General features: G+C 41.3%; 1 protein-coding gene across 1 annotated transcript; it reads left to right on the forward strand.

Moving 5' to 3' along the window:
• The first annotated feature begins 210 nt into the window (after positions 1–210).
• On the forward strand, positions 211–19,801 carry klf13 (Kruppel like factor 13). The gene is made up of 2 exons (XM_056264934.1): positions 211–985; positions 18,017–19,801. The coding sequence occupies exons 1-2, from the start codon at positions 535–537 to the stop codon at positions 18,340–18,342; spliced, it is 777 nt and encodes a 258-aa protein (XP_056120909.1). The 5' UTR covers positions 211–534; the 3' UTR covers positions 18,343–19,801.
• Positions 19,802–21,057: the final 1,256 nt, after the last annotated feature.

The following is a 21,057-nucleotide window of genomic DNA, read 5'->3' on the forward strand; positions in this document are numbered from 1 at the left end:
ATTAGGCTATGGATAGAAATGTAATGCTTTAAAATAATCTCCTTCCTGAGTGGAGTTCCTTTTTATACTTTGTAAAAGTTTGGTGGGGGCAAGTAAGGTAGCGAACTCCGGGACACGTCGCCATCCAATGAGTGCGCGTGGCTCGGATGACGTTGCCAAGCGCTACCGGCCGACACGCCCCCAGCATGGATACAATCAGCACTAATCGGCGCACAGCATACTGTCACTTTATCGTCGTGAGGACTACAGCCACGATGGGAGTTTTGATACTCAATCAAGACAAGTTTTCAGAGCTCTCATCACCGGAAACTTCTCTCTAAAGGAAGAAAGCAGTCGGTGTCGCGTGCTCACGGCTTGATCTCGCATGATTTACATGCAGGATGTCAGTGTTGCTGAAAAGCCGGTAAGATAGTGCAAAGTGAGTTTGCTTATGAGAGCTGCCTATTCAGCACCACACAAAGGGGATCTACTGAGTTCAGTGGTCTGCTGTCATTGGGTTTGAATGTCATAAAGAATTTCTACTCTTAAAACGAAATGGATCACTTCGCAGCAGAGTGCCTTGTGTCAATGTCCAGCCAAGCAATTGTCCACGGTCCAAAAGGGAATAGAGAGATCAAGCCCGAAACTGCGTCTGCACAGAGGAATGGAGAAGAAACCAGGGAGCCTTTGAAAGACAACTCATCTCTTTTTGTGGTGGCGAGAATTCTGGCGGATTTTAATCAACAGACCCCCACCAATTTTGCCGAGCAGGCAAAAGTAAAAGAGGAGAGCACGCCACCAACAGCAACCCCGACCAGAGATGATGGGAACTCTGCCACACCTACCACCATCACCGGCGACCCTGCTCTTAAACAAAGAAACAAACGATTTAGGGGGCGAATTGAACAAGAACCCCCACAGAAAAAGCACAAATGCCACTATTCAGGTTGTGAAAAAGTTTATGGCAAATCGTCCCATCTCAAAGCCCACCTAAGGACACATACAGGTCAGTTTCCATTCCTGCCAAGTGTATTGCCGTTTCGCAGATCCAATGTAAACATCGCGACACATTCGGGCACATTATGTTCCGCACAAGCTCAGTTTTACTTGACGGGACAACTGTTGTCGCACTGAATACGATGGTATATTTGATAAAACGTGCATTTACTCTAACTTGTCGTTCGAAGGGAATAGTATATTATTCGATGTAGCCTCGTAAATATTGTCACGCCCACCATGAGGAAGCTATATGGTAAACAGCAACAGTTCTTCTCCCCCAGAGCCTCGCCTATATATGAGCCACCTCAACACACACATACAAGCCCACCGGTTTGGAGTTTCAAAAAGCACTTTATTGGTATGATTTTTTCTGCGAACAATTCCTAAAGCAGTAATACACACAATAGGAACGGTGACAGCAAAGAAAACAATAAAATAAATAATAGTAACAACAATACTATAGAAGAAACATTCAACACGACATAGCATAACAAACCATTGACAACATATGTGCTCGTGCATACAGACTTGTTGTAGCACAGTCTATATTCAATACCTTGGCATAACAAAAATCTGCACGCAATTAAATCTAACACTGCAGCAAAGAAGCCAGGAACCCCATGATGTAATCACTCATAAAAGTCTTGGTAGTCTATAGTTTCAGGAGTCGATGGTGGTGGTGGTTTGCGAAAAGTGCACTGGTAGTAGCTCGCGGTGCCAGACAGACAATAACGGTCCAAAAAGAGCAGATTCGCGTTTTTTCTTTGCGTTAGTCCGTTAGTTATATTCAAGGGGGTTGAAAATGAAAACTGAATAAAAGATGGGGGTTGGTGAGACTTCTGCGGTTGCTTGTTTGACTGTTAAGCTCTTTGTTGTGATGTGCCACACCCCCGTCAGACAGACTGCCAGCTGATCTGGCCAGCAACAGACTCGACCAGCCGAGCGCGGAGCCGCGCAGACAGAGTGCCCGCCCTCGGCGGAGTCGGCGCACACCTCAAGCCTTTATAATTGACCGTTAGAATGGAAAATATATTTAGGAGAGTAATTACACGTTCTGTACCACGTTTTCACGCGTCGTGGCGTGCAAATCCGCCGCTATCATTTTATGTGTTGCTGTCTTCGTCAGACAATAGATAGACTTCATGACAGGAAACGCTGAGCTGAATCGAAACGTTCTTGACACCTAAAAGGCATTATGGCCTCAGATCAGAGAAAAATCGCATAAGTGTGTAAATTGTGTCTGGGTTTCCAGAAACACAACCTAGTTACTTAAAATGATGAATGTTCAGACACAGCTAAGTGTTTCTGTCAATCATCTGGTGTCAATTGTGTGATGGTTCAATTTTGATACACTCAGGCCTGGTTTCACAGACAGGGTTTAGATTAAGCCAGGATTAGACTTTAGTTCAATTAGGACATTTAAGTAGCTTATAAACGTGCCATAGGAAAAAAAACATGACTGATTTGCATTCTTGAGACAAAACAATGGCAGTGACATATTTTGGGAGATGTCTTAACTGAAAGCAACTAGCACTGACAACTCAAACATGCATTTTAAGTCTGAGACTAGTTTAAGCCTGGTCTGTGAAACCAGTCTTTATCATCATCTTTGCCTGATTTACCAGATGTAGAAGTTTAAGAATGTGTAATTGGAAAAACTCATGTTGGTTGATCACTTATCTGAATATTGGGGGAGGAGACATGTACACATTGTTGAAAAAAAAAAAAGTTGCTGCCTCAAATTTAAGTACAATTTTTTTAAAAAAATTTACAGTGTACTTATTTTCAAACTAGTTGTTTTGGGCAATCCACTGACTGAAAACATGCAGTTTTGCACATTAATGAATCAATCTTAAGGTAGTCCTGTATAAATCTTTTTTTGAAGTAAAACTATTGTGCAAACTGAACAAGTAAATCACAGCACATTGTTAGCATTCTAATTAAAGCACTACAGTTAAAAATAAATAACATAAAAAGTAAAACAATGTAACACAAATGTGAGTAAACTAGTCATTCTCACTAATCCAGAATCTATAATCAACCATAGTGACTCATCTCATGTGGTTCTGGTGTTCTGAAAATCTGACATATCTGCTTACGATGACTTTAAACTGTCATCTTTGAAACTTCAACAAAGGCAGCACTTCTTGTCAGGTATAAAAAAACAACCAGGATGTACTAGCAACAATAAATGTGTTGAAAATGTTGGTTGCACATCTTGTCTTGCATGCTTATCAGGATTTGCTGCCACCACAAAAATCATATCTTGTGAGGCTGGCAAGACTACGCCCAAAACCATATCTTAACAATTAAAAGAATGTTAATAGTTTAAACGATTACATAGATACATTAAAATAATTATATAGTGTGGATTGACCAGATTTCCAGTACACGCCTTGTATATAATACTCTAACTTAGCTTTGAAGTACTTAAGGAGGGCGTGTCATCTACACGGTTGCCGTTTCTTTTAGTTTTTACTTTGCTTGATAATAGGTTTGGCCTTTAACAGTATATATAATGACATGTTTATGTCGGAACACACCAAATACCACCCTGCATTCAGGCATATTGTTTTGTAAAACTCTAGCTCCAGTTGTGGTCCAGTGTATGGTGTTGGTTATATGTGTCTAGTTTTGTGTTAACATGTCAGAGTAAGTAATCTAGAGCAGATAAACAGCACAATTCATCATTGGTGATTTTGTTTATGGTGTGCATTTAAGACCTCCCTCACTCCCTGTCTTTCTGTTGGGTTATTCTCTAAGTTCCAGAATTTAGATTGGGTTTCACTGTAGTCACCGGGTGGCGATCTGACCATGATTCGGTTAAACAATGAGTGTTCCATCTCATTTGTTTTGGTAATCAGAGAATGTGGGTCATTTGAGTTCAGGCTCAGCCAACCTGCTCTGTTATGGAAGCCTTTCTTAAGTACTCAGCGGATTTTCCATCAGTCTCTACCAATGGAGCAAAGAGAGAATGGATCTTTCTCCCAGCAACACGCTGCTTTTTGAACTGAAGGGGGAACACGGAGTTATAAAAACAAACTTGGGGGAGCCAAAAGTACTAAAGACCTCATTTGACTTCAGCAAACGCCCTGAATTCCCTGCTGGTTCTGGGTTGAACCCTGCTTTGGATCATTTGTTTTAATCCAGAAGGAATTGGGCACAGGGTTGCATCCAGCTTTCTATTCAGAGCACAGTGTGGTCGATGGAGTCATATAGTACAGCGGTAGGATAAAAGCTTGGGCTTTCCTTCATGCGCAGAGATGCAGTCACTCTAGTCAAACTGCTTTCATAAAAACGATTAGTAATTTCTGACATGTGCAACAGGTCTTGATATGTTTCTTTGTTGCATGTTTCTGTCATGGCAACTTCGTAATAAAGTGTAAATATTTCATTTGTTTACAAGACTTTTGCAGTGTTCTTGTGCTCTACGGTTGAATGAGTAAATCTTGGGGAAAGGGGGGGAGGGCCCAACCATCACAAGTGCAAGCTTGCTGGAAAAAGAAGGCGTTTTATGATAGAGCTGGAGCAGATGTACTCTCACGATTATACAACATTGAAATATTGCAAAGGGCTCAACTTAATGCTTTGAAATCCACTGCCGCAAATGCAGTTGTTTAAACTGTAATGTTCTTAAATGGAAGGAACCTTTGACTTTGTACTTTTGAAGACATTATTGCATTAATAGAGATAACTATGTCAGCGTCAGAGTCTTTTAAAAAAAGTTTTATGTCCCTTCCCAGGAATTTGTTACTAGCTCTTTGTAAAGCACTTGTTTGCAGACTGAAAAGACCCTTTCCATCTCGCTAACTATCTCAAACCACATACGTTTGCCAAGCCAACAATTTTAGGTTCAGGATCTATTTGTAGCTTTGTTTTCTTTTTAAAGACTATGTATTGTAAGTTCTTGTCCTCAGTAATTCTGTGGTAACCTGTGGTTACAGAGTGTCCTTTACTTAGATAAGTTTGGTAAAATAACCTTCTTGTGACCTTTCGAGAGGATGGTTTCAGTTTAGTCTGTACTAGCACTGCTTCTGTTGTCTGGGTGCATTCTGAACTTTTATCTCCACTGTTATAGTCAAGTTAAGATTAGAACTTGGCCTAGGAGAGCATCAAGCGTAATATTTGACAGATGTTTTATGGCTGTGCTGAGTCTCAAGGCAAGAAAGGAGGACACACATGAAAAGTTGGAGAGGGTAGAAAGAAAGGAAAATATTCCAACCAGCATGTGGCTGAATGAGGAAGGGCTAATTAATCATCCTAATAATCACAGATGGACAGATTCAGAGAGATGCTTGGTTTGCATTCGATGAGTTGTTAACTGTAATGGTGCACAATGTGCTTGCAGATGATAATTTATAACATTTTCATTACTTTATTAGACTGCAGTTGACTTGTGATGAGAAAAGGAACTTGTGGTAGGCATATATGCAGATTAAATGGGTGTGGGGCCATCCGGGAGCAAAAAAAAAAACAGATTTTCACGAAACTTGCAGGTTTCGGTTCAGGAAGAGGAAGTGACATGGCTTGAGAAGAAAGCCAAGGCCATGACTGTGACGTATTCTGGCGGTTCAGTATGCAAAAAAAGACATGGTGTCCTTTCGGTGCATGTGACTTTTCTCGTAAATGTAGTTCCTCTGAAAGTATTCTGCATGCGACTGTGACACCTGACTTTCAAAGTGAAACCGCTGGATTAGTACTTTACCTCTACAGTATTCGGTTTCTACACATTTAAAGATTTAACGCAATGCAAAAAAAACATCATTTTCCTTTCTAAAGAAATATTTTGGGTTCAATAATGCTGATTACTTCAAAATATAATTTCAACTAGTAAAAAAAAGGTACTTACAATTTTTTGAGAATTTAAAAGCAGAGAAGCACATCTGTTCAAACGTGTTATTTGATTTGTAAATCTGTTTAAATAATAATTTTCAACAAACTGTATGCAACTTTACATAAAAGATTAGTAAGCATTTTTTTTTTGCAGGTTTCCATCTGTTTTGTTTGTCTTGTGGCTGTACGATTATAACAGTGAGTATTTTAATGTCCCTGAATATGGACAATTCACTTAAAAATGTTGGGAAAAAAAACCCAACAACAACATTATGCCACAGATGCAGTCACCTGATCTTAACTTTTACAGAAATTGTACCCGAAATATTCCTTTGGCTTGCATTCGATTAAATCACTTTCCCATATAATCCTGTTCAAATTCACCATAATTGTGTTTGTTAGCATTCTTTTCTGATGCTTTTTGAAAGTCAAGGTTAAATGAAAAAGTTCATTAGGTTCACAAATTGCTTTCAGTGGCAAACCCATGACAGATCCTCGTGATCAGAATGGGTACATGTGGCCCCTGTGTTTTTGGTTAATCTCCCTCACCCCATAATTTAATCTTTTCCCGGGACAACTCTATAATGTCATCTGGGCCCAGATCCTAGACTCATTATTCTGATTGGGATACTCAGGACCTGAATCACTAGTCCTTTTACTCATGGGAATATCTCCAAGGAAGTGGAGGGGCATGTTACCACATCAAGCCACTAAGTACTTGAGAGAGTCTTGAATATTGATAGCACGCCTCAGATCACACTGTTGCATGATGTGCTGTGCGAGGGAGATTAAATGAGATCACCTCCAAGGCCTCAGAGGTTTTTTTGTAATCCTCCGTAGCATTGAGATGGTAAGTTTGAGCGAGTGGAGCGGTGGGACGTAGAAGATGAGAGCAAACGCGGTACACAAATTGCTCATTCTGCTGAGTGGGTTGGGGAAGAGAAGGGGAACACAGCAGGTTGAGGGTCTAAGGTTACCAGACAGCTTTGTCTGATCTCCTGTGAATATGAGGAGGCGGGGTTCCTCTTCAGACCGAAAGAGAATAAGAGGACAGAATTGGTCACAAATTGATGAGGAAGATTGGCTAAAGCAGCTTTGTTGGGAGAAGGATGCTAACAAGTACATTGTGCCACCAAAGACAGGATTGGCTTTTTACAAACTGATAACCTCACACTTATCCTTAACTAATTTAACAAGATTGTTGAAATTAAAACATGTTTAATTTGGAATCACATCTCGGCATGATGTAGTTCTGTTGTCCACCACTTGCCTTGACTGTTATGAATTACGTGATTATCGGGCCATTAGAAAAGGTCATGCTGCCTCTGTGTGTGGCTAGTACGCATTAGGTTCAATCCCCAGCAGCACCCCTCTTTAACATACACATAAACAAAGCCCATAATCACATATTTCACAGTTGGTTAGCTTTTTTGTTCGGACGGTGAACCATTATGTTCCTTACGTGATCCTTTATATTGTGTTCAAGAGTCCCAGGAGATACAGTAGTGTGCACAATGTATAGATGACATTGTTTTGCTACAGAATTAAGCGTATGGATAAAAACCGTGTACATAGTCAAATGTTTTCATTCGAACAATAGATTGGACCATTGGTTAAAGTGCACATTAAAGCACACCCTCCTCCCACGTTTATAGCAAATACGTGCAAAATTAAACTGACTCGTCAGCCATTTTTCTTTCCTCTGCACTGGGTTATTTACAGACACGACATCCTGTGCAGTCATCCTGCCCGTGGTTCAGGTGGAAGGTTTTAGAGGATGGGCTGGACCTTGGCACTTTTGCCCTGTGCTGGGCACAGTGCCATGGCTGGGGTGGGTCTGGGCGCAGTGTGAGGGTGATTGCTTCACAACAAGGAATCTGCTCTCTCTGACTAAAACTATTTTCCGTTCCACACCCCTGGCCTGATACCTTGTAACCACCAGAATATATGTTAGATGCCCAAGAGTGCCTGGGTTTGGCTGACCCACTTGTCATTCAGGATACACGCAATGCTCATTAATTGGGAATTATGTTAAACAGGGGTCACATGAGTTTTATGTGTGTACTTGTGTTTATGTTTGAGAGAAGATTAGAACAAAGAGAAGTTAAAAGAAATTAGTTATAATAGGTCAATTAGCCTTTAAAAATATCAGAAAAATAAGTTTAGGTTGTAAAATGTCTTAGGTTACTACTCCCCAAAAATGTATATATATATATATTTTTCTAAATGACATTTTATTTGAATGTGTCCCTGTTACAGTGTAATTATACATTTAAGTTCTGAGTAATAGTAATTAAATGTACTTACTATAGGGTTAGGGTAGGATTAGGGTTTGGTTTAGGGTTAGTTGCATTTAATTATGCCTAATTTATAGTTATTACTGTAGTAAATACATGTAACGTGTAACAAGGTTGCAATAAAGTAAAGTGTTCCCAAATGTTTCACCACATGGCATTTTTAGAGCATGATATTAGCATTTTAAACTTCTTAAATTCTTAAATGGTATACGTTTTTTTAAATCCATATTAAACGAACATGAATGTCAAAAGTACATTTCTAAGAACTTGGCACATGTGCTTTACTAAATTTTTATTTTATTTGAAAGATTTTTGCCTTTATTTATCGTGGACACTCTTCATGACATTAGCTATGTTTCCATCCACCTATTTTTATGTGCATTTTGGGATATTGCAAAAAAAAATTGCTGAATGGAAACACCAAGAATCACATAAATTAAAAAAATGTTGAGTCTGGTAGATTGTTATCCGATAAGAAACCATGGGCATAAACACATTTACAGAAGAAAGTCCTTGATGGGCATAAAAAAATCATGTGACTCCACGATTGGATGCCATAACTAGACTAACCAGCGGGCCGATCTTTACACGTCTAAAGCCTGGAACACACCAAGCCGACGGTCGGCCGTCGGGCAGTTTTTGTGCGTCGGCCGACTGAGTTTCCTCGGTGTGTTCCGCACGGTTCCGTGCCGTCGGCTGAAATTGGTCCTCGTCGGCTTTGTTTCGGCCGATTCGACATGTTGAATCGGCGTCGGGCCGTCGGTGAAAGAGGGAACTCTGATTGGCTGTTCAGCTGAGTGAAAGAGTCATGCACGAGAATAATAGCAAAACAGCGAGCATAGAAGTCAAAACTCTACAGATAGAAGGCTGTTCTTATGTTACGTCATCTTACCTGGGTGTTACTTGGCGAATATTTCAATATTAATACGAGCGGAGTGGAATAAATTAAGTGTTTAGCAGGATTGATATTTAAAACGGTAAGCACGCACTGCTTTGTTTATGGTTTGTGTATCTGCAGCCGGCAGCGTCGGTTTCCCCTTTTTGAATGACGAATATAGAGAATATATCTGCAGAAATAAACAGTTGTCTCATTTACACGCAGGCGCAGAACGCGCATTCTAGCTGACAGTCGGCTGTAGTTCTCTCGGTGTGTTCAAGTGCAGCTTTTTACCCCGACGAGAGGCAACGAGAGGCGACAACACAGTCGGCTTTCATCGGCGCTAGTTCGTCGGCGTCGGCTTGGTGTGTTCCAGGCTTTAGACTACTACATTCCTAAACAGCAGGCATCTTCCTCCGAAATGTTTATTGTTTTTTTTTTTTGCGATATTCCCATTTTGCACATAAGTTAAATTCGCAACTTTGAATGAAAACATAAGTAGTGACCCAGTTGTCTGTACACACCGGTTCTGTCCACTTAGCATTTCTCATTTCAGTGAAGATAAAGTCTCTTTGTGTCAGATTTTTACAGTCAGCCTCCTGTGTAAATGGTAGAAACCATGCTTTGGTGCATCTCTCTCTCACTGAAATATGATTGGCTGAAGTGCTAAAGCCCCCTGGGTGTTTCATCATGCGCTTATCCGCCCTTTTGCAGTCATCCATCTCTCCTGAAGCAGCCCTCACTGACGGGAATACAGCTCTCTTATTTTTCTTTCATATGAAGAAAAGCATACAGTCTTTAGCTACTATAAAAACCAAAAACCAACTCAGAATTCACCATACATTAGACCAACTCAGCCATAGTTATCTCACCATAGAGTTGGTATTAGGCCTCAGCTTCCTATAAGTACCTTTCGTACTCTGCTGAACTTATGGTTATTTAATTTAGCTTTGGCAGCGTCATATAAAAGCCAGTCTGTTCCTACCCAACCATCCCCCATTGCCCTGTGTCCTCTCCACCCACCCGTGAGGGTGTAAGGTGAAAGAACTGCTGAAGCGTTGTATAGTTTGAGCTATTTTTCTTTCATACATTTACTATGTATGGGTGTCGATTTCTCTGTGCAGGAAGAAGGGGATCTGGAGCTAGTGTGGAGCTGTATTTTCAGCTTGCTAAAGCATGAGCCGCTGACTTAGAGTCTCACGCAAACTTAACGTGGGGCGCTAACCCTGCAATTTGTGGGTGGGGATTTACTGTACAGAAAGGCAGAAGTGTGGGGGTGGGTACAGGGTGGAATCCGTTGTCAAAGCCCTCCATTGATGTAGGTCACTTGCTCAGCTTCATCTGCTGGCAATCTGATTTGATGATTCTCTACATTTGCAGAAGCAATGCATGCATTTGGGTTTTTGAAATGAAAATTGAGGGGAGCCACAAAAAGAAAAGGAGAGAGGTTGTTCTCTGCTCTGTGCCAGAACCTTGGTTGCCTCCTAGGCTTTTATATTGACATTAGCTCTTTCCATTGAGATGTTTGACCCCTTTACTGTCTAATAAATCTGTATGTGGAGGACCCGGGCCTGTGTGCTCTGCCAGGCGTGGCTGTAGGATGAAAAGGATCATTCAGTGGACAGTCATGGGGGAAGGGTTGGCTTGGTGGTTTCGCATAGAGAAGATCTCACTGTCAGTGATGTCTACTCAAGGTAAATCTTCAGAAACGAAATATGTTCAAGGTGTAGTTCACCCAAAAATGAACGTTTACTCTATTTACTTTTTGTTCAAAAAATGAATAACTTTTGTTTTCTTTTGCAGAAAACAAACAATTAAAATATAGTCTAAAAAGCAGTGGTCGGAAACCTATGGCTCGCAAGCCACACCTGGCTCTTTGACAAAAATCATGTGGCTAGCCAAGTCTCTCACCCTTTACCAACAAATAGGCTAAACGAATACAAATTAGACGCATCACTAGAGATCAGGTTTCTGCCGAAAAATCAGCCATTTACAATTCATTTGTTTTACAGCCTACCAAAGTTCATGAAAAGTTTATAATAATAATATATTTCAGGTTGTACCGGCCAAAGTGTGTATTCAGTGCTGTTCGCGAGTGTCGCGACAGCAATCAGCAGCAAACCACTTACATTTCTATGGTAACCTAGAGCTCCTTCACTCCTATTCAAGCAGCTACGTAACTTATTTGTGGTAATGGTGAAAAACAAAATAGATTTTAAGAACAGCAGCGAAAATGTAAAACTATATAAAAAAGTGACTGGACTAAAATGTATCCTTTTATTGAAAATGGTGCTCTGCTGTGCCAAAAGACATTTCGAAGTATTTCACTGGGTGTCGTGTTTATGTCCGTATGATAATCCGTGCAGCTTTCAGTGGGGGGACTGTTTGAAGATATTAAAAAAGACACATGGATGAATGAGAAAGTAAATAGCGGGATGTGCTTGATATTAAAAAGAAATATTAAAAGCGCAATAAGCTGTGAAAGAGAACTGAATCCGCTACTGACAGGATGCTTTCTGTGTGAACACAAGCATAGTAGCCTTTGTCATCGGTTGCGCGCCTTAATGGTGAAATATGCACAGAAATATGTCAAAATGCCCACCTTGGTGGGTATTCACGTAAACACGTTTGATGTAAGCACTGCGTTGTTCTTCACTCACTCATACACACACACACACACGCGCTCGGGTGATAACCGAATTTTCATTTTGGGTGGAACTATCCCTTTTAAATTTTGCATCATTCAAGGACGTTACCAGAACCTCAAACAGCTTTGATTAATGTTTGGACGATTTCATGGTTGACAAAAGAAATGATCCAGCTGGACAGGAAAATGTGTCCATAAAAATTGGGATTTGAAAAGAGGACGCTTGTTCAAGATCAGCCTTCAAGGAATTTCTGATATTATCTGTCTGTAGATATAAAAATATAATTTTAGCTTAGTGTCCTGACATTTAGCAGGCTTTGTGTCCGTACAAGTGTCAGAGCAATGGGTGACCCCACCCACCTGCTCTTGCCTGTTACCATTTGTAGGCTTATGGCTACAGCTGTCTTAATGTCCCTCGTTAAATGGAGTTAAAATAATTAAGCTGTGTTGCAAAACAATCCTAGTGGCCCAGTTAGGCCAGGACCCGCAGAAAGGTCTATTCCAAGGCTGTAATCATGAGTAGGGCAATGCTGTGAGATGCGCTCCTCACAAGGTGGGAAAATAGAGAGTAGGGGACGTAAATCTGCAGCAGTTGTGGCTGCTTTCTCATATAAAGTGTCTAGGACCGTGTGTGCACATGTGCTGTAGAGACTGGGAGGAGTGAGTTATGTCTACTAGGCTTGATTGAAATGCCTGATGGTGAAGGCTCTCTTGCCAGACACAAGGCCAGCACTATTGTTTCTCAACAGCATTAAAACCCTGGGAGGAGAATGTGCAATTGAAAAGCAAGTGTTTTTTGGCGTTTTTCATCAAAGACAATAGAGGATGATAAATTAAACATAGTTGCCTTTGTCACAATGTCTCTGGACAAGTCTGTTCCAGTCCTAATCGTTGCACCTGACCTAGCCGTAATGTCTTTGTTACACCCACATCCATTAGCATTAATCCTCAGTTTCTCAAAGTCACTGGCACGAACAGAGTACTTAAAGCCTGATCTGACTCACCAAGTCTCAATGTGGTTAGTCAACCCCGCGCCCCCTTCCTCCATTAGCACATACGTGTGTTGTACTTCTGTTTTTTCTTTCATTCCCACACTTGTCTCTGAATGCTGGAAAATTTTCGCTCAGTCAGCAATCTGCTCACTAGACCTTCACGGGATTAATATGAAGTTGTGTCTAATGCAGATATGACGATAATTTGTTAAATTACCCACAATTATAGTGTAAGTAAATACTATGTTTTTGCCCAACTTTGTGGTTTTTGGTCTCCATGGTGTGTTGCGGTCTCTGTGAACTCACTTCTTGGCAACTTCGGTGGGATGGAGGGCACAACCCGTTCTCTCTCCCAACTTGGTTGCTGATGGGATTACATCCACTTCCAAAACTCCGTGCTCCTATGGGGTAGTGATGAGGTCATCTGGGCAAACATCTCAGCCTTAGCAGAAAGGGGAACCTGGGTAGTTTTCAGAAATTACCCAGTTTGCTGTACTGAGACAAGCTGAGAACTTACTTGCAGACAGTTTAGGAAGCTTTAGGATTGCGAAGAGGCCTGTCTAGGTCGTCAGTGTCCCAAATAAGCAGTCTTATCATTAACATTGAGGGCTTGAGCTGGCAGATTCCTGTATGACCCAGAATGAACAAATTACAACCTGCTGTGTAAGTGCTGCAACTACATTTGTGGTGCCATTTTGGAGCTTCTTATGGTTTTCCACAGATAATGAATTCAGAGGACGACCAGAGACTAGGACTGTACCCCTGATTCGGAACTTCTGATCTAATTGGGATCACCATCTGCAACATTGGGATCGAATACATATGATATTAAAAGCATCGTGTCTTGTTCTAGTTTACATCTGTTGTATTGTTTTTGCTTTGCCTCTGGCTAAAGGTAACTGAAGGCACATGTATACTGTCTGTAAAATTCTTGCCAATAAACCTTGCAAAAACATGGACAAATTCACAGTAACCTTCTAGATACTTAAGGTTATAAATAGGTATTTTATACTAATCTAAGATCAGTTTCCACTCTCCTGGTCCTGACTGGACATTCCTGCAAGTTAAAATGAACAAATAGCAAAAGGTTTCTGCAGTAAACTCCTGTCTTCCATTTTGTTTGGGCATTATGCATGGGTGTGGTTTGGTATCTGTAGGATTAATGTAAAATCTTTGTCTAATTACCTTAGTATAAACATTTTCTCAGTTTTCCGAATGACAGCAGCTGACGTGGGACTTGCAGATTTTAATCTCTGGAATACCTCATTTCAGAGCATGTTCTAGGGCATCAAGTGTGTGCTGCCCTTGAGCAAGCCTAGAGTGCACTTTGAGCTCATGGTTATAAAGGATTTGTAAGACCTCCCACTGGAGGTCCTCCCTGCCTGTCTTAATGTCTGCCTGCCTTTCTCACACAGTGTCTGGCTGTCTCCATTCCTACCTACGTCTCTGCCTGCGTAAGTGGCCTCACGGTTGAAGAAACCTGAGGAATTTTATCTCACCCACACAGAGATGCTGGTAGCTCTTGTTGGAACAGGTGAGCGACACCAAGTCTCCTGGATCGACATTCAGTCTGCACTTGTGTTGCTCAGATAGTGGCCTGATCAGATGTCTGTGCCATAGACTGTTCACCTCAAAAGGCCCTTTTCTTCGGTTTCCTACAGATTCAAGGGAGTCTGAAGTTGTTCTTTATTCAGGCCTCTGTGCAATCGAACATTTGCGATGTGTTTTTGTACATGAGAGAAGATATAAGTATGAGTTTATTCACTGACCCAGTGGCCCTGAAAGGGAACATTTATGTAAGGCTGCTGTCTGTGACATAATGGTATCACCTCTGAAGGGAAACACTGTTGCTCAGTTACCTTCGTTATGGGATGTCCGTACTAGCAGGTGTGATGTAACTACTGCAAAGGGTAACTGGGTCACTGTGTTCGTTAACATGGAGGTCAAATCTTAATCTCTCTTAATTACTGTCCCCAGTTGCGAAAAGACATGGGCACATGCAGAGCTGGTTGCACCACACCAGAGAGGCTGTAGCCCATCAGTATGATGACATGCCAGTGCCTATGGCATACAAACCATTATTATTATTAAGTGACACGTTGCAATGCTGCGATTAAAAAAAATTAACCACGGGCAAGGGGTCAATAAAGTAAAGTTTACATAAATTTTGGCATGGACATTTGCATGAACAACATGACACATTTTCACCATGGGTTGCGGACTCACTATTGTTTTCCCAGAGGGACAAAATGCAGAAGCGTCCTCATTGTCCCTTTTGCATGGTTCTTGATGCACTGGATAGTGCCGCAGCAACTTCCATCTGTTATGAAACTGCCCCATGCTGGACAGTGCTATCTTTTTACATAAGCCTACTTCTGAGCCACATCAAGAGTGTCCTCATTGGTGATAATATTCCCGGAAATGTGTCCCAGTTGAAAGTTATGGTCGCACCATGCAAGCAAAAAATTAAGATTAAAATAGATGAAAAGCTTAAACTTAAAAAACTTTTGAACTGAAATAGATATGTTCAAGTTGAAGTACCAAAATTATAAAAATGAAATAAAAATGATTTAAATCTGTATAAATAATAAAACAAACTGATAAAATGACAAAAACTAATTTAAAAATATTAATAAATACTATAATATGATATAAATAATATTGAAATACTGACTGCAAAGATTTGAATTTGAGATTTTTTTTAAACCTGCCCTATTCAACTGCTTTGCTCACGTGAGGATTAGACTTACTAACACCTGTGCATTGTATTGATGTCACCATTCACACCATTACATGGCCTAGTCCTGCTCATCTCTGTTTTAACCTGTAAAATATTCATACTATTGCAACTCTGTGAAGCTCCTCCATTTTTTTCCCTGACTCATAACACACACTTTACAACCTTGAGTTCCCACAGACGCTTTCGTGAATTAATTAGACGGTAAATTACAGGTTGGCTCCTGTCGTCACTGAAGGAAGAATCTTAAACCGCCCAACGCTCTGTCCAATTCCTACTACGCTAATGTTAGATGTGTATTTATGTTTATACGCCACAATCATGACAAGATCCAGGATGTTTAAAAAAGGTCAAACAACAGTGGCCCTCTCAAATTAGTTCTCGTGGGTGTGGCACATTTGAAGGTTAGAGGATTTAAATTGTGGTTTCGTATACTTAAGGTATGTTTGGATGGGCTTGAATATGTGTGTGGCAAATGAGTATCAGATGATGTGCTTTTGAAGCAATGAGAGTGCTGAGAAGTTATTTGCTTTACTCAGAGTGGGAGTGAGTGTTTGTGTGTGCGTAACTGTGTATTTTTGTGCATTTTGTAGCATGGGTGTGTGGGAGGATATAATATATGGTCGATACAAGTGAACCTACACAGACGTTGTTATGAACATAAAGTTTCACACAGATTTTATTCTCGTGAGCGTGTGAAGGTTTTGTTTGTTGACAATGTTAAAAGGGTCTATGTGTGAGGTGCATATGCCATCATGCATTTTTGTATGTGTGTTTGTGCAAATGGTGGGAGCAAATCTGTCTGAAAGTGAGTGACAGAGATAGACAGTCTAGACTCACTCTGCCTGCTGTTTCTCTCACTTTCTCAGTGTTTTATAGTAGGGGGAAGGGACCCCAGCAAAGCTGTCGTCCCACACATAAATTTGGTATCACGTATATGTTTCGTTTGAAGTTGTTTTTCTTTGAGGCCTTAAGGGGAAACCACAAAACAAAGGCAGCAGCAACAAGCTGTCTGGATCACTGTGTACTCTGTCTAATTTAACCAAGTAATAACTGAGGTGTCTGGATATTTTTCCTGTTCTTTGCTTTTCAAAAATTATGCAAAGTGCAGACACAGAACCCATACGTTTTTCAACGGTGGTTTCAAGACCTTTGTGGTGGCACTGCTCAGGGAGTGAAACGGCTGTTGAAAAGCTGGTAAAATAAGTAAAGCAGTTCGCACATTCATGGTGGAAGACAGCAAATGAAATGGAACTAAAATGCATGCTGTATCTGACATGTGGGCCCTTTTGTGCACAAAGAAAGAGGGCGTTGGTACCACATCTACTCGCCTTACATGAAACTCTGAGGAAACCGCACCGAGATATATGGTACCATCTGGCTTTGGGTAGATTTGTGTCAAAGCCCACTTTTATTGCCTGAAGGGGAAGGGGTAGGGTATAATTTCCCATGCTTTTGGCTCATTGCTAGTTTCATGTTTGAGTACAAGTTGGGGCAGGGTACCAGAGTAGAGACTGTTAACCTGCCTAATTAAACTTGCTGTCTGGCTTTGCAACATGTGGCGGTAATGGGGGGGAAGAAAAAATACTCTGCTAGGCCGTTTCGAGATGTGTGCCAGTTCCACATAAACCAGCGAGTATGTGTTTGTGTGTCCATCAGTTATCTCAATAATGAGTCAGTAAATCCCATAAGCCTCTTTGGAGCAGTCAAAATGATACATGTCCCCCATGTATTCTCATGATTCTCCAATTAGCATGACGCAATGCTTACTGGACTGGAACATATGGTTCATTTTTAATGCAGTGCATTCCTGGTTTAATGTGTGGGCTTTTCACTTAGCTTAGCGATTGTAAAAGGAAAAAAATTAAGTTTTTTGGAGACTTTTGCTTCTATAGGAGAGGATTAGCACACTCTCACGAGCCGCTTCTAAATAGTTGTGCCACATCAGGTCTTTCACGTCTGTTTAAAGACTGTTCATTTGGGGATTTAAAAGCCATCCGTGGAAGGTAAACCCCTGCATGACCTGGACCTGAATGGTCTGGGTCATTCACCGTTGTTTTTAGTGTGAACTGATCTCGATTCTGTGGTGGTTTAGCTGTTCTAGTGTGTGAACTTGGGTTGTATGGGACCTGTATGGCTTTTGTGCTCTGTTCTAGGTTTGGCTTTTCTTCAGTGAATGCTACACGTTAGCATACCAAGAGAAAACACAAAACTGCTTCAACATCAGTGTAAAAGAGCATATTATACCAACGAGGCATGTCGGCACGGGCTTAACGGGGGCCATGTAGAAAAAAAAAAAGGCCCCAGTAGGACTTTCTTTCTTGAAAGAGTTCATTGTCCACATAAGGACTGAAAAAAAGAAATAGGTTCACATCAGTTGGCACCGCTGGCCCTATTTATCGCTGTTAGCGACGCGTGGTGGTGTTTATGATGTGGCCTCCTTAACACCTTGTTTTTTACTTTTTCAAAAACAAATTCAAAGCAAAGTCTCAACAATCACATTTTCTGAAGCACAGCTGAAACTTATTTGTAGATGCTTGTATATCTTTACTGATTCTTCTGTTTTGAAAGTATCACATATGTCTGACTGATCATGAATGTATGTAATAACTCTAACAGCTGTGTGCTCTGCTTGCTTTTTTGTGTTTGTCACAGGAGAACGCCCCTTTCCTTGCACCTGGCCCGACTGCAGTAAGAAGTTTGCTCGCTCTGATGAGCTGGCACGGCACTATCGCACCCACACGGGCGAGAAGAAGTTCGGCTGCCCCCTCTGTGACAAGCGATTCATGCGGAGCGACCACCTGATGAAACATGCACGCCGTCACTCCGACTTCCAGCCGGCCATGCTGAAGAGGCAGCATGGTGGTGGCAACGCCACCGTTTCGGGCAGCATGCGTCCCGGCTCCCTCAGCGATTACAGTCGATCCGATGCCTCAAGCCCCACCCTTAGCCCCGCCCTCAGCCCAGCCAACTCGCCTTAACCTGGCCGCACTTTCTGCCCACAGCGCCTGGGTCTCCAGGCTGATTTTTTTCTTCTCTATCCATTGTTTTTCTTTCCCCCAAAAAATAACCGGCGTAATAAGCGCCCATGCTAAACCCCGTCGCTTGCTGTGGTGTACTGTACTGTACATAACTGCTTCTTGTAGTGCAATTTTCTTGTGCAACCCCTAAAAGAGAAAAAAACACAAAAAAGAAAATGCCTTTTCCACATGGCAATATTTACATGATGTACCATATGTCTGTATTTTTATAGCTTCTGGCCACAGCCTCTTTCCATTATGTTTTTTTTTTTTTTGTTGCTGATTCTTTCATATACAACCGCTCTGTTTAAGTGAACTAAAAAGTTGAAAGGTTTGACAGGTAAAGATGTTTCTTTTTTATTTAAAACGGGTGAGGGAGAGGGGCACACACACACCTCAGGATTCAGAACAGTTTTTTTCTCCTTTAATACTCACATTGACTGCACAATACAAGCATCACTTTACTCCGAAATTCAACAGAGGTTGAATTTTGCGCCCTGCTCAGGGATGGCCTCGTTAGCTTGAAAGAATGAACATGATGAAGATAAACATACATTAAGAAACAGCCTTACACTTGGACAAAAGGAACTTTTGCACTCTTTTTTTTTGTTTGTTGAGTTGGTTGGTTTTCACATCAGGGGAAGCAAATTCTGGGTTTTAACAGTCATTCATACTCTTTAATGTTTGTAAATCAGTCTTTTAAAGAGAGTGGCAGAACCTCTCAGCAGATACGAAGGGTTGGGGGGTAATTCTGTCTTGAGACTGGAAATGACTTTATTTTCAACATCTCTAACTCCCGATAACCCTGTACTCACAAAGAGCTGTGCTGTTTCAAAGGGAATCCTCTCAATATAGCATGAATGTCGTGATCAATCCACTTTTACATGCTTGAGCCACCCAAGGAAGAGAACAGACAGCACCACTTCTCTCAGTGGACTAAACTAAACTCCCCTTGAAATTTTGGAGGCTGAAGTTTCAAAGCAGCTGTTTCCTCAATAAAAACAGCACATTCATCAACTTCAGGGTTTTTCACTACAGTACGACACATTCAAAGGGACTTGTCTGGATGTACACCTACTTCAGATAAAAATAAAGACAAAAAGCACATGAGCAGAATCCACCAAAGACCAAGGTGTGAACGAGAGAACAGTTTTTTTTATTCCACCCAGAGGAAGATGGAAGGGAGGGAGGGAGGGATGTTGGCATTCTCTCAGGTAACAGCAGAAGTCCTGGCAGCAGAAGTCCATCTGCAGAGGCCTTCCACTTAGGAAACTGCATCATCCTACACAGGGCTATTCATAGCACACTAGCCAGGGAGACGAGAGCATTACAGTGGAGCTTTACGCACTCTGTCTCGCTCACTCTAGCTGATGAGAAGGAGTGGGCGTATGAGAGAGATGGATGGAGGGCCAAAGTAAAAGTTTAAAAGCAAGATATCAGTGTCATAACCAGGCGCCATGCTACAATTAGTGAGGTGACAATATTGCTGCCATATTTGAAGATTAATATACAGTTATGTGAATCTGAATCTGAGATTGCAAAACAAACGAAAATCAAAACCATGTAATTGACATGGCGAATGCCCAAAAATTGGCTTATTAATCAGCCTGGTTGGTATATATTGGTCTGTCTGACGTGGTTATTGGATGATGCTGGTAATCACAAAATGGAGAAATATTGACAGAATAATTGGCCTCGGCTGCATTTTCCAAAAACATTGTGAGCCTAAGTAGATCGTAGAGTCCACTGGTAACAATGATTCTAAAATCTATTTAGGCTTCTCTATAAGATACTGTTATCATCCGATACTGATAATCTCAAAGTTACCAAATATTGGCCGATTAATCGGCCTAGCCAATATATATTTATATATATATTCGTCTGTCGGACACTGTTATCGCCAGAATGGCCAATTATCAGCAGATTAACTGGCCTTGCTGATATATCAGTCGATCACTAGTTAGGACACAGATAATACAACTCAATGTGAATTAGATTGTCAGAGTGTGTATGATCAGGGCCGACTCACTTTATGGTGAGGAGAGCAACAGGCCTCCATGAGAACAAAGAGTGCTATCTGCAGGAGGCAGGAAAGAGGGGGTTGACCCATAGCGAGACAGATAAAGACTGAAGCTTTATCAGGAGCTGAGCACTCCAGCAAAAGAAACACCCAGTCAGCTCCCTCTCTCTCTCTCTCTCTCTCTCACACAGAAACCTCCCTCCCCTCTGCACTACTCCCCTCTCACCCGCCAACAGCATCCCACAATGCATTGCAGGAGCTTAAAGAGGGAAAATGGCCTCGTCTGATTGGATAGCATCCAAGCAGCCGGCGGGGGGGTTGTAATAGGAAGTTGAGGCCCAAATCATAACGTCTCACCGACAATGGTCATGATATGCTATCAGAGTTGAGCATGTTGGGAATTTTCCAATGAGATGTTATCAGTGTTTTTTTCCTCCAGTTCGGCACTGTCAATTTCTCAGAAGAGATCAGTCACACTTTCCTTAAATGACTGTACTTTTTCACAAGCACAGGGAAACAATCGCACATCCTTTTTTTTTTTTACTGTTACGGAGCACTGATACATCAGTGTGTCCACTTATTACCTCAATGAACAGCTGCTTTCAAACTTAACTCAATAAAAACGGGGCTTTAGGCATTACTACTCGATTTGTACA

This window comes from Rhinichthys klamathensis, unplaced genomic scaffold, assembly GCF_029890125.1.
Source record: "Rhinichthys klamathensis goyatoka isolate OS25496 unplaced genomic scaffold, OSU_Roscu_1.1 h1tg000228l_1, whole genome shotgun sequence".
NCBI lineage: Eukaryota > Metazoa > Chordata > Actinopteri > Cypriniformes > Leuciscidae > Rhinichthys > Rhinichthys klamathensis.